The sequence below is a fragment of the Megalops cyprinoides genome, chromosome 11, assembly GCF_013368585.1.
Source record: "Megalops cyprinoides isolate fMegCyp1 chromosome 11, fMegCyp1.pri, whole genome shotgun sequence".
NCBI lineage: Eukaryota > Metazoa > Chordata > Actinopteri > Elopiformes > Megalopidae > Megalops > Megalops cyprinoides.
Genome location: NC_050593.1, coordinates 32,594,012 through 32,609,116, shown reverse-complemented (window position 1 = coordinate 32,609,116; position 15,105 = coordinate 32,594,012). Strand labels below are relative to the sequence as shown.

The window sequence follows — 15,105 nt, the reverse complement described above, 5'->3', positions numbered from 1 at the left end:
GACAGACACTCAAATTCCCCAGAACCTTGCATGACATCATTCTTAAATCCTGCAGGTTAGCTACATCCACAATCCGCCGTTATTATTCAGCTCAGAGCAGATTACACGGAGACGAAAGAGAGCCGAGAGACACTTCCTCCACCCTGCTGGAGATTTACACACCACTTCAGACGGTTAAACATAATACATCTCAGTGACATGATTCCGTGTCGTCCTCTGAGATTCCACACTTGGCTCATTGAGAAATTATGTTTTTCATTCCATTAAATCAGAGACTCGTTAGAGAACCAAGACTGTTTGACACTCATTTATTTTCAAAGATGAAAGGTCAACACAAATGTTTTGTTATTACACTTTGTCAAAATGTGAATATTAAATAACAAATGATTTTGCTAAACTAATAACCCTGAGAAGACATCAGCGATTTTAATCTTTACTAGCAATTCAAACAAATGTGAAAAATCAATATGTAGAATCATGTAATATGAGATCCCATAGAGATTACAAATTTGTTGAGTACTTCCGAGGTCAGCAGAGAGCAATGCATATCCAGCAAAGACAGTCACCGAGCTGTACGAAATACAAACGTGACAACACTCTTTTTAAATAAGTGTGAAATACACATATCAACACTATTTACAGAGGAAGTTCGCAGGTATATATACAGTTCGGAGGGTGAGGCATTCGGGGGCGGGCAGGCAGGCAGCAATGCTATTGGATGAGCCCAAGCCGTTTCTTGATTAGATGTGACACCAGGATCTGGGGGCGCAGTTGGTACTCCGTCAGGACGCTGTGAGGGGTGGTGATCTGGTCCCCCTCGAAGCGGTTTAACAAGGTCACGCAGATCACCGCAGCTGAGGGAGGACAATGGTGTGTTACGTGTGCACTGTAACGCATATGCCATTCACCACGGTAAAGAAACTCTTCCCAGAGACCAGAGACTCTTCCCACACATATCAGAACTGCATCTGTGACGGTTACATGTGACACAAACATTGCATTACATTACATTCATTTAGCAGGTGCTCTTATCCAGAGTGATTTCCAGCACAACAGAACATACGTGTAACCATTGAAGTTGAATGAACAACAGTGTCAGACAATGAGCAACAGTGTCAGACATAACATGAAACCCATGCTACTTGACTTAGTATATACGCATATCAGTCCACAGATTGTCATATATTCAATTTTGCTAGACATTAATTGCACGCTAAAGTAAGCTTTTATGTAGCAATCAGACTGATAACACTGAACTGTCAGGAAGGGTCTTAAAGTCACCAACATCTCAGTACGAAAGAGGAAGTTGGCCTTGCTACCTTTGAGGCCACAGACGCGACACATGGCAGCGAAGACGGTGGACTCCATCTCGATGTTCCTCACTCCCACCTCGTGGGCCTTCTGCAGGTACTCCAGCTTCTCCTCTGTGGAGAAGGAGCACAGCGCCCCATCCAGTCTCCCCTGACCTGCAGGACGAGAGTCCGGAGCGTGTGTCAGGTACGAGCGAGTCAAAGGGCGAACAGGGAAAAGAGACGTCGTACTGTCTGAGCACACGACCCCTGTCAAAACCCCCGTATTAAACCCTCTCCAAACTTACACAGACGCCTTTGACCTCTGCATACAACACGCAACACAAACACATTTTTCTGCATTGCTGTGTTTGGTCTAGGTGTGGGACCAGAACAGTGTCTGTTTTCCCATGTCACACTGACACGCACTGTCTGTCCCCTCTCTCACAAGGACAAATGTTGGGGATGGTGACCACGGTGGTTAAGCGAACACAGGGGTGGATAATGTGGACTTCACTCTCCCCTGTCGAATGAGTCCCATCCCTCATCTACCATAGCTGACATCTCCTCATGTGACCCCTCTGAGGTCTGCCAGATGTCTGCCCTGCCGTATAAGCTTCCCCATGGATACACATTCACACGTTCCTTCAGACTTTTAACCTAGCTCAAGCTGAACAAATGAAGCAGGACTGACAAATGAAGCCAGTGTTTGTTCTATTAAACTACACTGCATGACAATTACACCCAGACAGCCGAGATATTAGTGGTCCCACACAATGTTGCAGTGTACATTACTTCACATTATATTACATTATTGTCATTTAGCAGACCCTCTTATCCTGAGTGACTTCCATAGGTTACAGTTTTTACATATTATCCATTTATGCAGCTGGACATTTACTGAGGCAGTTGTGGGTTCAATACCTTGCCCAAGGGTACAACAGCAGTGCCACAGTGGGGAATCAAACCAGCAACCTTTTAGTAACAAGTGCTTGTCCTTACCATTACACTGCACTGCTGTGTATAATTCACTCCTGAAGAACATTCTGAAACCTGGCCCGTAAGGGACCCCTGACCCGGTCTAAACTGCGTGCCAGCGGCCGCGAGGTGGCGGTACCTTCGTAGAAGTCGTGGGTGCACATGGTGTTGCCGGTGACGGTGGGCAGGTTGGGGATCTCGGCGGAGCACTGCAGCAGCTCCTGAGCCAGGTCCTTGTCGAGCTCCGTGCTACGGACGATCACCTTGCCCAGCACCACCTGTTCGAACTGGGGCTGGAAGAAGGAGTCCACCGCCCTGTCCGTGATCACCACCGTCCCCGGGGCCAGGCCTGAAGGGGGCGCCAAAAACACATTAGCCTGCTGTTTCTGAATGCTCTCTGGGATGTTACTCCAGTACAGGAGTAAACTGAAACAGTAAGGCACTAAGTGAGGAGAGGGTAAGATGGCCAGCGTACCGACTCCGCCCGAAGTGCCGATGCGGAAGAGGATGACATCACGGCAGCGGGCGTGGTGCAGGAGCTTGATCAGCTCGTGGAGCATGATGGATATTGAGGGAACCCCCATGCCATGCTGGAGGACCAGAGGAGACACTCAGTCAACAATCTGTACTGTCAGCCAATCACTATGTCTGTTACTCACTACATCTATCTACTATCAGCCAATCACATCATTTGTACTGCCACCCAATAACTATATCTGTACTGTCAGTGCTTTACCACATCTATATTGTAAGCCAATGTCTGTATTGTCTGCCAATTACTATGCCTCTCGGTCGCTACATCTGTACTATCAGCCAATCAGTGCATCTGTAATATAGGCCAATTAAATCTCTGCGATTGACTGTTTACAACAACTACAGAGTCAGTCACTACCTCTGCGCTGCAACCCAAAAATTTCATCTGTATTGACAGATGATCACAAGATCTAACAGAAAATGACAACATGGGTAAAATTTCCTCTTTGTGACAGACCTGTGCATAAGTTCAGTGAGAACATTCTTGCATCATGTTGATTATCCCCAGAAAAAGCCTCCTCAAAAAGGCTGAACAATCCAAGGTTTATTATGTATGTCAGATCTTGGGTAACGCACAACCTAACAGTCTATGAAATCTGCACCATCACCCGATATCGCATGGCCAACGAGAGCATCCTCACTGGGAAAATATCCCAGTGGTGGTGGTGGTGGGGGGTGTTGGCAATGGTGCTGTGGACTCTGGGCACAGGTGCAAACAAGGACACTCACGCTTATGGAGAGCACAGGCCCCACTTTGTACATGGAGTAGCGGTCGGTTTCGGCGCAGATGTCCCTGATGTCCCCCGCGTCCCCGGGAAGTGCCAGCTCCTCGTGGATGAACTGGGCGAAGGACTTCATCCGGTTGGCACTGCCCCCAACGCACACAAACTGGGAAAACAAAAACCAAGACCCCAGCTGTATACATCTGAGGCATTCCTACAGACCAGCGCTTGGAGCTCTGCGAGACGAGACCTACTTTGATGTCTCCAAACATCTCGGGCAGGTTGTGAGTCTTAGTTCCCAGGTTAAAGTGGTAGAGAATGTCCTCCTCCATGGAGTCCAGGTGAGGGTTTTTCACATGGACCTCCTCATGCCTGAGGAATAAAAACAGCTTAATGGGAAAGTCACATCACCTCATCTTTTTGCAGCTATTTTGCACAACATGGGAAGGGCTTTGTACAAAATAGTTTAAGCTACAAAGTCTAGAACTCCAAAACTAATAAAAACTAAATGCCATTAGATATACAATAAAATCTACATAATACATTCTTCCCAATACCCATACATAAAAAGGTACAAGCATGAATATCTAGGTTACAGTAGTTACATATCTGAAATAAAAATAAAGTTTGTAACATATTTAAGATGAAAACTCACTCGATATATTCATTGTGGTCAGTGCCCGCAGTGTTCAGTAAAATAGGTGCCATGCTTGAAGTGTACAGTGCTCTAAAATGAAAAATGAGAGATAAAAAAAATGAGAGAAAATTTTAAACACAAAAATCACTGATTTTCTCAGGAATCCATGTCCCATGGGTTTAAGTACAATACCTTTGGGAGTAATATCTCTGCAAAGTCCTGTTTGCGGTAAGCGGTTCTCCTCTGTTCTGCTGTGCTGTGCCTTCGAAAGGCCTTATCACCTCAGTATGTGGACAGAATAAAAAGACCTGTCTTGGGTCGGACGATATTTATAGCTTTGACATGTTGCCCTGTGTCTGTGAAATGATTGGTCCCAAACGGAGGTGTAGAGTCCAGACCCTCCCTATCACATGTACGCTGACCCCCAAACATAAAAATCAGCTTTCACAGACAAACAGACTGTGCAAACAGCTGCCATCATCTAACCACGTGAAACATTTCATGCCATGTGACACATTTTTGTCGGGAGACACACTTGTGGAAAAACAAGAGAAAATCTTCCACTGGCAGTGCACTGAGATGAAACGTGGGGTTAGCATGAAACAAACTATTTACATTTTAGCTAGTAAGTAAATGTCAAACTGTGACCACTGTTCTATAAGAGCACATAATACAGTTTATTTAATGATAAACAGTAGATTGGTAATATTTTGTTTTAACCCTGTTAATAAGTCACCAATGTAAATACATATTCAGTAATTTGGCACAAGAAAAAGTAGGACATTTTGTAAATCAATAAAAATCAGTTTTCCATCTGTTTAACTTAAACAAAAAGTGCTGTTGTCATAATGATCAAGATAACTATGGACTATAACTATAAAAACTATAATTATGAAAACTCATCGTTTGCTGGGAAGCACGCAGTAGAGGCACGATCATGTCAAAAATTATTGGGAGACCCTCAGAGGAATGCATATGAATGAGAGTCGACAACTTCAACATTGTGATAGGTACTGGCTTCTTTTCAAAGGACCTATTACAACACACAACATAACCCATCCATAACAAAAGCTCTCCAGTGATGACTCACCGCGAAAACAGCAGGAACTAGTGAAGCACTTGCGCGACAGACGCAAATAAAACCAAACAAAGCAAGCCCACAAGAGAGGCCCCATCTATGAGAGTATATGTTTCATTCATAAATGGTTTTGAGTTACCAGTACTGTATACTAGTACATACAGTAAAACAGTGAGGGATTCTGTGTACCACAGCAGCAATACCGTGCATTGCTAGCATGTTGAAGCATAGCTGCAGCCAATGAAGTGTTTGCATGTACATGTGCATACAGCTGATGCTGTTGATAGATGACGTGTTGTGTAAAGGTATTGTGAACAGAGAGCCAGCAGTGTGCAATAGTTTAGGGAGTTCAGCTTTAGACCATGAGAAATGAAGCTGCAGAGTTGAGCTGCACTGATGCTCAGTGAACAAAAAATGCAACGGATTCCTAGAACCCACACAACTTTATCTATGGCTTCACAGTGAGACTCGGTGGAGAAAATTGGACTTGGCCTTGTAAACACATTCAGATAAACACAAGATAAGGTGGTTGCTGGGTGTATCTGTCTCTGAAGTAAAATATTCAGCAAAAAACATACTTCACAAGGGTGGGCGGCCAATGGAATGTGTTTATGAGTGCTTCTCTCTGCTTACATGTCATTAAAACTGAATAGTCTTGGGACTTCTGAGCAGTTTAGCTAAGGAGAGAAATACAAAACAAAAACAATAAACTGAGTATTTTTTTTTTGTCTTTTATCATCTTTTCAGGACACAGATCCTCTGCGTTACTCATAGCATTTTCTCTACTTTCTTTTAAACTAAATAGAATTTCTCCAGCTTCCAAAAATTCTTCACATTGCTTTTAAAACTGTAAATTTGTTCTGATCATTTATCTTTCCTAGAAATCATTATTTTCCCCATTAATAACCAGGGTTTCTCCCCTTCCCAGACAATGTTCATTAGCTCCTTTTTAAATCTGAGTGATATTACATCCCATGTATGCATTTTCTTAAATCTCTCACAGAACGTGATGAAACATAAAGAATGAACGCATACCCCCCCCCCCCCCCCCCCCCCCCCCACACACACACACACACACACAATCAGTGGGTGCCATATATGCGAAAACAGCTTTTGACAACAAAACCTAACAAATGCAGTTCAAAATTATGTAAATCTCATGCAGAAAAAAACACTTGTAAATCTTAACAAATGAAAAAAGCAATGATGATGCTGCATTTTAAATTAATCAGGGAAAATTCCAAATTCGATAATCAATGAAAATCTGCTCGCAACTTCTCACAGACCACAGTCTCAACAGAGTTTAGACTCATTCTCAAGGACAAACTCACACAAGAACCCCTGACACTTTATAATTGCCATGCATTGTTTTTAAAATAGAAGCATTCGCATTCGGGTATGCTTAACTCTTCTGTATGGTTTCAAGGAGCAACATGCAGGAGAACCTTCAAGGAGCGCATATGTAAATAAAGCAAAAGCCCCTTGGGCTTCAAAGACTTAAGTCCACAGCTGCTTATAAGAACTTAGGACCGACAAGCAAAACAGAGTCAGTCCATGATCTTGCAGAGGAACCTTTGAGCCAGTGAAGCCAGCTCACAATATATCCTTTATCTTTGGAGGCCTAAAGAGGAAGAAGTGGTCCCTGGACTTTAAATTTCGACAGCGTGTCTTCCAGCTGATACATAGATGACAATTGCATGCGCACATTCATGGGCTGTTGGACCAACAAAAATATTTCGCTCATGGAAAATGGCAAAAAAAAAAAAATGTATTGGGAATTATGATACTGCCATTGATTCATGTCTCAAGACCAGATGATGTGTTAAAAATCACCTGTCTATTTTACATACAGCAGAATTGTCTTCTGTTTGTTATCGTGAGACTGACTGAATGACTCTGCACAAGAGATAGTTTTTGTAAACACCATTTTTTTTTTCATATTACCCAGCATGCATCACGTGGGTAAACTTTGAATGGGTGAATATGGGCTGATTGTAATTAGTTATCAGCATCACATTTTCATTTATATCATTTATTTAACTTTAAATACAAAAGTACAAAGTATGTAACTTTGTACTAAGTATAAAGAACATAACCAACAGCTGCCTGCAATGATTAAGAAAGTCATTTTTTTAATGAAAGTGTTTAAAAACAACTCAGAGGTATTGTAAATCTGTGCGATGGTTAATTTACTTTGCAAGTTATTTTATGACCAAATAAAAGTAACTATTAATATTCACTTCATTTACATTCAAGAGTCACAGACAGTCAGGCACCAGCCTCTTCCAACACAAATGTACAGCAACGGAGTAAGTTTGCTAAGTGTTGATAATTCCATAGGTTAATGTAACATTGTCCAGTGAATGCAATCACACTCAGCTAACACAACCCAACCTCTTAAAATGAAAACAGTACACAAATACAATACAACTTCAATATTTTACCCTGTTTCAGATCATTAAGTATATGCAGCGGTTTTAATATAACGTATGCTGGGGTTTGAGGACGGCAGATCCGTAAATGTGGTGAGAAATAAAAGACCAACATTAATTAAATTACATTGCCATCTAGTGGACGAATGCTACAAGTGCACATACTAAAAAGGACAGACTGTAGTCGCCCCATTTGTTTGGAAACATGCCTGAAATTCGTCTTCTGTGAATCAAAAATAAAAAATCTGGCAAGCGTAATCTAAATTAGAGATGCCAGCTTTTATTTTTATTCTGGGTTTTCTCTCTGATAATGTACAGCGCTATATCTGCTTGTGAATCAGATCACAAATGAATTGTCAGAAGACAACCTATGGAAAGGTATGACTGCGTTGACATTTTGCATTTATATTGGAACATTTAATCTGTATCCCTTCATTGATAAATGGATCTTGTACAACGTCCAAAAAGATCATGGGTTGGGACAACGGTCTTGTAATTGTTCCAAAATCAGATATGCATCAAGCTATTAATCATATAATTTAGACATGTCGTAATGAGTATTACATAGAATTTTGACTGACCTGAACTCAAACTGTATTTGTCAGTACTTCCAAGATATATGAATCAAATATACCCTGGCAACTGAAATGACAGGCCGTAGACTATTGGATCTGCTGTGAGAGGCGGGGTAGTGGGATACTATCGTTTAGATCTATTTAAATGAAATATAGCCTGCTATTTGCTAGCGAAATGATTACGTCACATCCAGTACATCCCAGTGGAGAGCTCTGTGAAAGGGTTATCGGTTCAAGCGCAAGGAAACAAGATGGATATACAGCCAAAAATTGGATTGTAGATATCTGATATGGGAGTTTTTCCTAGTAGGAATTCTGTTGCAGACTTCCAGAATGTTCATTCTGCATAGGAAGAATGACGTTGTGGATATCTGAAATTGAAAGTCCAATACACATGAATGGCAAAAGTGACGTCATTTGTCCTAGGAAGAATGACGTTGTGGATATCTGAAATGACAACTGTGGATAGGAAAAATGTCATTGTGGATATATGAAATGTTGATTTTGACTAGGAAGAACTGAATTACGGATATCTGCAATACATATCCAGTCTAGCTATTAAACGTTAAAACGGCCACTTTAATTTAGTTTTGACTAGTACAATCAAAGTTGTAGATATCTTGAAATACAATTTCTACTAGTAAGAATGTTATTCCTATATATCTTTTTTACCTTACAGCATAGCCAATATGAATGAAATGTAAGTACCTGCAGAGATGGGCAAAGATACATCAGAATGTATCTTGTTACAAATTACAAAATACCCGTCAAATAAATGTATCAAGATAAAATACATGTAATTTGTATTTTCAAAATACAAGAAAATACATTTGTAACATTGGACATTCTGAATTTGTAAATTTGTAATAAATGGCAGAACGTTCAGATTTTGTACACAACGCTCTGGTGAGACTGAGTTTGACCCTTCAGAAAGGAAGAACAGGAAGTAGAATGCTACTGTATCTAAGCAAAACTGTAACCCCCCCCCCCCCCCCCCCCCCCAAAAAAAAAACCCTGAAAATAGTATGTCTTGTACCTTAGACAGCTTGCTAGCGTCACTAGCTTGTTAGCATCCCTAGATATATTATAGTGTTAACCACCATGTACCATGCAATATGTAGCCAGACATAAATTATACCCCTAGCTAACACTTGCTTGCTACCCGTGGCTAACCAGTCTTATATGCTCGTCGAGCTGTTTCATGTTGTCAACTATCCAAGTAGCACTAATTAATAGCTAGCTAGCTAGCTTGCTGGCTCACTCACTTCTTTAGCCACCGGGCCAATTGTTTTTATCTTTAGCATTTACCTATGGCGTTCAACATGTGTGCATTCTAAAAAGTAAGATATATTTTATATAGTTATTACAGTTCAGATAAAATGCTTATCTTGACGGACAGTCCACTGCACTGGTTGAGGCAGGAAACATGTGCTAGCTTGCTGAGGGGGGGGGGGGGGGGGCTCACAGAAGATGAACTTGATTACGGAAATACTGTGAGTAGTGCGGGCTTACAAAATCAGTGTGAGTGTGTCTAGTCTAAGTGTATTGTTCTTCATTTTAAGATGTATTTTCATTATTTTTTATGTTTTACGGATCATGGAGAAAGTATTTTGAAATTACCCCACTCTAAAGTATCTTGTTACAAATTCCTGTCAAATACAAATTACAGAATACTCAAAAGTAATTGAAATAGGTATTTGAAATACAAGTAACAGAAATACTGCCCATCTCTGGGTAGCTGGTAGTGTACAAGTGGTTTAGCATTAGCACTGTTAGCATTTTTGCCATTTACTATGCGTGATAAATAAAATGCAAAGAATAATTTGAACGTTTTAAAATTATACTTGGATCGTATATGTTAAAGGAAGACGTGCTTAGATGTACCTCCTCACAGTCCACGTAAACCCCTGTTCAAATTGTGGCAGTTGCTGGATGACTGTTCTTAAATGGTTTTGCGCTGTTGCAAGTTAAGTATTCAAGCAGTCCAGCGGACTGTAGACTTGCCTCGACATGTTGTGGTATCGTCAACTGTTAGCATATTTTAATATACAAATTTTAAATGCTTATCATAATTTAAGACATTTAGCTTTTTAGACCAAGTTGCAAAACAGACAAAACGGTGCGTTTCTTGTGCTCCCGACGTACTATATCATATGTGGGACATAGCAGACCCCAACTAACTTGTTACAAGCACCTAGAAATGTACATTAGCGGAGGTTTTTCCATTATGTTTCATTTGGTCTCTTACCAGGTCATTACACCCTGAAACATGCCACATCTGAACTGAATTTCAGCTATCTTGGTACAACCTCATAATAATTTAGAAACACAGTCGATATATATTTATCGAATCGAATATTGTGTGAAGGTGTATCTGTTGAAACTTAAACTATTTATTGCAACTCCCGCACACTATAAATGTCTCCTCTCTTTGCTACTCTGGCTAATTCTGCTTCACGAAATGGACAGCCATGTTTTCTACATGGCGAGAGAAAAATGCGATCTTGTTAAAAAAAATCAACAGTTGTTGACGCTACGGGCTTTTAAAGACTAGGGTGTATTCACAAAACACCAACGATTCCCTACAGTAAGATTTGGATTGGTTCACTCCCACGTTGACCGTCTCCCCAGGTGGCAGGAGTGGGAATAGGCTCAAAGGAAATGATGTGGTAATGGTCTTCTAATTACATTGAGTTGCAGGGCAACTTCCTTCTCCAGGATATGCACTAGTAGTGCTCCGGCATCGAGGAAAGTTTCCCAGCTCTTCAACGTAGATGGAGTTCGGAGACGGAATTCGCTGCGTTTGCTGGGATTATGAACGTCGCTTTAAGTTCTAAAAGTTCTAAAAGTCGACGACGGGCAATGTCGCCTGAAACTGGAAGCTTGCATTGTGAGAGATCGACCAAAAATACTATCTCCTGGTTCCTGACCGATGGCTGAGTAGCTGTAGTTGGAAAGTAGCCTACATATTCGACCTCCGCCCGGAAAGCACTTCCTTAATTTATTCTAAATAAAGGTAAGTTGCGGGCTATTTCAAGTGCATCTACTGTAATTCATTGCGCACACAGCAGATCGCGCCACATAACTAGCGAGCCATATAGTTTTGCACGTTTTGTTTCGTAACCAGCAGCAAAAACATGTTTATTTTCCGCGACGTGAATGTTTTAAGACAAGCAGCTGCACACGTTTTAGTTGTATGAATAGTTTCGTCATTATGCATATTGAAAAAAGGTATCTCGGCATGCGAGGTTTTTGTTTCAGTATTTGGAGTTACACAAAGCAACGAAATGGTGAAATTTTTATTAGCCAGGGGTGAGCAACTCGCCAGATTTCATTTTTGCAATTTAGCCGCCTGTCTCCTCATTTTTGTCTGAAAACGTAAACAGTTTCTCTTGTATAGACACGCTATCAAAGCTCTTAAGATACCAGAAGATTGGAGATGCGTTGTACTTTAATCTGCTGTAATATGGCTACATCTTGTTTTCATGGCGTCTTTTTTGTGTGTTTGTGGCCACGGTCTGAAGACCCCTTGGCGCAAAATTGAGGCCAATTGTCACGTTGTTAGAGCGTCTTTTGTTTTGTAGAGGTTGCTGAGAGCACGATTCGCACTTCGCGGTTGTTGGTTCCATCTGTCCCACGCTGAGCTCCGCACATGACAATAGGCAATGCAGCAAAGTGCAAAACCGTTAATGACATTATCTGAAGAAATCAGAGATGTTGTACAGGGACCATTCACCTTAATCACGGTATCTGGTTTCATTCCAGTCGAGATGTCTTTGCTTGTAAAATCAATGCTGCAGTGCTACACACCATGTTGTTGTGCAAGAAATAAGAACTGCATCATCTTAATAATAAAATATTAATTGGAAAAATTGGACAATCGACTGATTGTATGTATAGTCTAATTATTATGTGAGCACCTGGTGTTTAAAGTGAACATTAATAATATTGCCTGAAATGTAGAAAAAATTTGTCATTTTTGTTTAGATTTTGCTCGGTTTAGTTTGGAGTTACAAGTTTCTCCAGGGTAAACAGGCCAGTCTATCAGGTCAGTTCCAGGCATGTTCGGGTAGTGAATGCCAGCCTGTAATCGATTATTTGTTCAGCGTGAGTCTGTCGTTTACTTATCTTATCCAGTAAGGGGGAAAAACAGCAGCCTATGTTTATACAGGCACAGGAGAATAGTTCCCAGCGTTTATAAGCAATGTTTCCACAGACCATACTTAAGGTTATAAAATAATATTTGGCAGTTGTCGCTGTCCAGGTTGAATTTTCACATTTATACTCAGTGTGTATAATGGATGCAACAGCATGGTCTCATGCTAGATTCAGATCTCCAGCTGTCAGAGGAAAAAAAAAAACAGGTTTTATAGCCGTAATAACAAATGCCAGAATTTTAGCTGTTGGGTTATGATTACAGTGTAATTTCAGAAATGTGATGCAAGACATGCGCAAGGCAAAGGACACAACAAGCTATGACACAAGGTCTTACTGGCTGAAATCGGCAACCTGGTTTGAGCAGTGTCATACTGAGATGACTCCTAGAAACAGAAGCAGGCATGATTCACAAAGGCCTGAAGATGGCGTGTTTAAAAAGGTGATTGATGACCCACCCGGAGCTGAAGTGTGTATTGTAGGCTGGACTGTGTCCATGACGCAGACGGCTAAGAATACACAAAAGTGTGAGAGCCGATTTAATTACCGGACGGGTGACCAACTGGGCCCCGCATCTCACTCCTGGGTTTGGCGCTGTACCCAGCGTCTTAAGGAGCTTCGCTGAAATTCCTGCAGTAAAAAAAAAACCCAGTTATGAAGATAATCGCAGGCGTGCAAGCTGCATGTGTTGCCCCCGAGCGCTGCGAGCGAGCAGTGGGTGATCTGGGGAGTGTCTGTGTGGGAGAGCAGATGTCTGGGCAGTCGGTGAGGTCATTCTTGTCTCTTTGTTGACGCCAGACGAGCTCACTGACTCACCTCCAGAAGTCTCCTGATAGCAGACCGTGCGACGTCTGTCATTCTCAATTGAGTCATGGTTCAGACCGAGGGTGCGGTCCGTGCCAGGTTCAATCTGGATCACTAACAGGTCTGCCCGCCGCCAGAGTGATATGATTGGGTCATCTTGTCCAGACTGTATCAGAGAATTAATCCAGGCCTTTTGGTGACTGATTTTGCAATGGGAGGGTATGACAAGCAATTTAGACTGTGTTTCAAGGACTTGACAAAGAATCTTCTGTTGTATGCATTGGAATATTCCAGGGTGTGTTATAGTGGTAGATTAGAAATTGATGTTGTGGATCTTCCTCTTGCAATGTAGACAGTCGGTGGATTCGGTATTTCAGACTCAGCATATACTGAAGCCCATTCCTTTCTATAAAAGCGACATTTTGAAAGTGGTTGCACACTTTACAGCTTCCACAGCCATTGCGTTTTGGCACTACAGCCAAGCTGACCATGTGGATGGTAAATCCGTCTTGGCTGAGTCTGCTCATAGACCAAGCTCATCACAGGCTTTTTGCGTGGGTCTCAGAATAACAATCAAAATTCGGAAAAAAACACAGTGGAGACTTGTGCATTGAGTTACGGGAATGTAGCTAAAACAGCTTGGCTGCTTGTTACTGATTGCTGAGTTGTGGGTATTCCTGTTTACTGGTGTTCCATAATGCTGACATGCATGCAGGTCATCGTCAGGCAATTCACACAGTGCGGTAAACATTTCAGGTCACATCTTTAGAAAATAAGAATGGAAATTAAATTTTGATAAAAGTGGTAATGGGTAATATGTGCTATTGCTTTGTTTGAAGACGTGGGCCAAATTACACAGGAAACACTGGTCACTGACTCACTGCTCAGAGAGCAGCCATTTTAAGATGAAGGTTAATGAAAGAACATGTCATTCTTACAATACATTCCTAGAATTTGCCAGTAATGTAATCTTTATTGTGTGAATTTGTCCTCTCAGTCTACACCCCCTGGCCTTCCAGGCCAATATACATACATCACTGAATGGGAAGTTTTTTCACTCGGCAGTTTAGTTCATTCAGCCATGCCATACTACATAGCTGGTGCCAGACATTTACTTTGAGTAGGTGTTACCTACACTATGTACAGTCTAGTAAGTTATGTAAATATGAGATAAACTGCATTACAGTAGTCTACAGTGGAAGTGAGTGCAGATTAATGAAGTTATGAATGGCACATATTAAGCTAATACTTTTCCTTAAAAAAGACAGATTTTGCGTGAAAGTACAGAAGGGTAAGTCAGCCCTTTAGACCAAGCTGACAGAATATTAAATGTGGTGTAACATATTTCTTAATAAGATTACACATGATTTCTGTCTGAGGCTGTTTGAGCACAAGCTTGGAGTAGATTAACAAGACAAATGTTTAGGCTTCTCGAGTCACATAGCTGTCAATATGCAAGATGAAGATCAATAAAAAAGTACAGTGTAGCCTACTTCATGATCTTCTACTACTACTGATGTATATTCTTTGTCATGCTGTTGCTACTTAAAACAAATGTTGTTTTAACCATATACAGGTATTGGGATTTCATTGCAAGAACCCAGAACATGACATTTTTAGAGATTTTTGAACAACAGTCCCTTAAATCCACTCAGAAACAATTACTGTTGACACATTGGTGTGTGTCCATTGTCATTACACACCATGATAGAATGTTGACTTGGTTTAACATCTTAAAGTCAGTTGCCTAGTCTTTTTGAGCAACACATATGAGTCACTCTGGATCATGTGTTAAGGAATTGAATGTAAGTGTAAAATGTAAATCTTAATGAGCACGAGGTGAGACCTCACTTGAGAAACAGTGGTCAGATGATGGTGATATTGATGAGTTTGTTTGCAGG

At 41.2% G+C, this 15,105-nt stretch overlaps 2 protein-coding genes across 2 annotated transcripts in view; one reads left to right on the top strand and one right to left on the bottom strand.

Moving 5' to 3' along the window:
• Positions 1-392: 392 nt before the first annotated feature.
• upp2 (uridine phosphorylase 2) lies at positions 393-4,458 on the bottom strand. Its single transcript, XM_036540738.1, has 8 exons — positions 4,353-4,458; positions 4,179-4,250; positions 3,778-3,895; positions 3,531-3,689; positions 2,743-2,857; positions 2,407-2,616; positions 1,320-1,466; positions 393-854 (listed from the first exon to the last, which is right to left on the bottom strand). Exons 2-8 carry the CDS (start codon positions 4,229-4,231, stop codon positions 712-714), a joined length of 945 nt encoding a protein of 314 aa, XP_036396631.1. The 5' UTR covers positions 4,232-4,250; positions 4,353-4,458; the 3' UTR covers positions 393-711.
• Positions 4,459-10,956: 6,498 nt separating this feature from the next.
• LOC118785323 (activin receptor type-1-like) overlaps positions 10,957-15,105 on the top strand; it is a 34,348-nt gene continuing 30,199 nt past the window's right edge. The window contains exon 1 of the mRNA XM_036539911.1: positions 10,957-11,261. The gene's annotated coding sequence lies outside the window, so the exon portion shown is untranslated. The remainder of the gene's footprint in view (positions 11,262-15,105) is intronic.

Coding starts and splice junctions, on each gene's coding strand:
- upp2 (XM_036540738.1), bottom strand. CDS start 4,231: ATGGCACCTATTTTACTGAACACTGCGGGCACTGACCACAATGAATAT. Junction 1,467..2,406: donor CACCCACGACTTCTACGAAG/GTACCGCCACCT, acceptor CTCGTCCTGCAG/GTCAGGGGAGACTGGATGGG. Junction 855..1,319: donor TCGCGTCTGTGGCCTCAAAG/GTAGCAAGGCCA, acceptor GTCCTCCCTCAG/CTGCGGTGATCTGCGTGACC.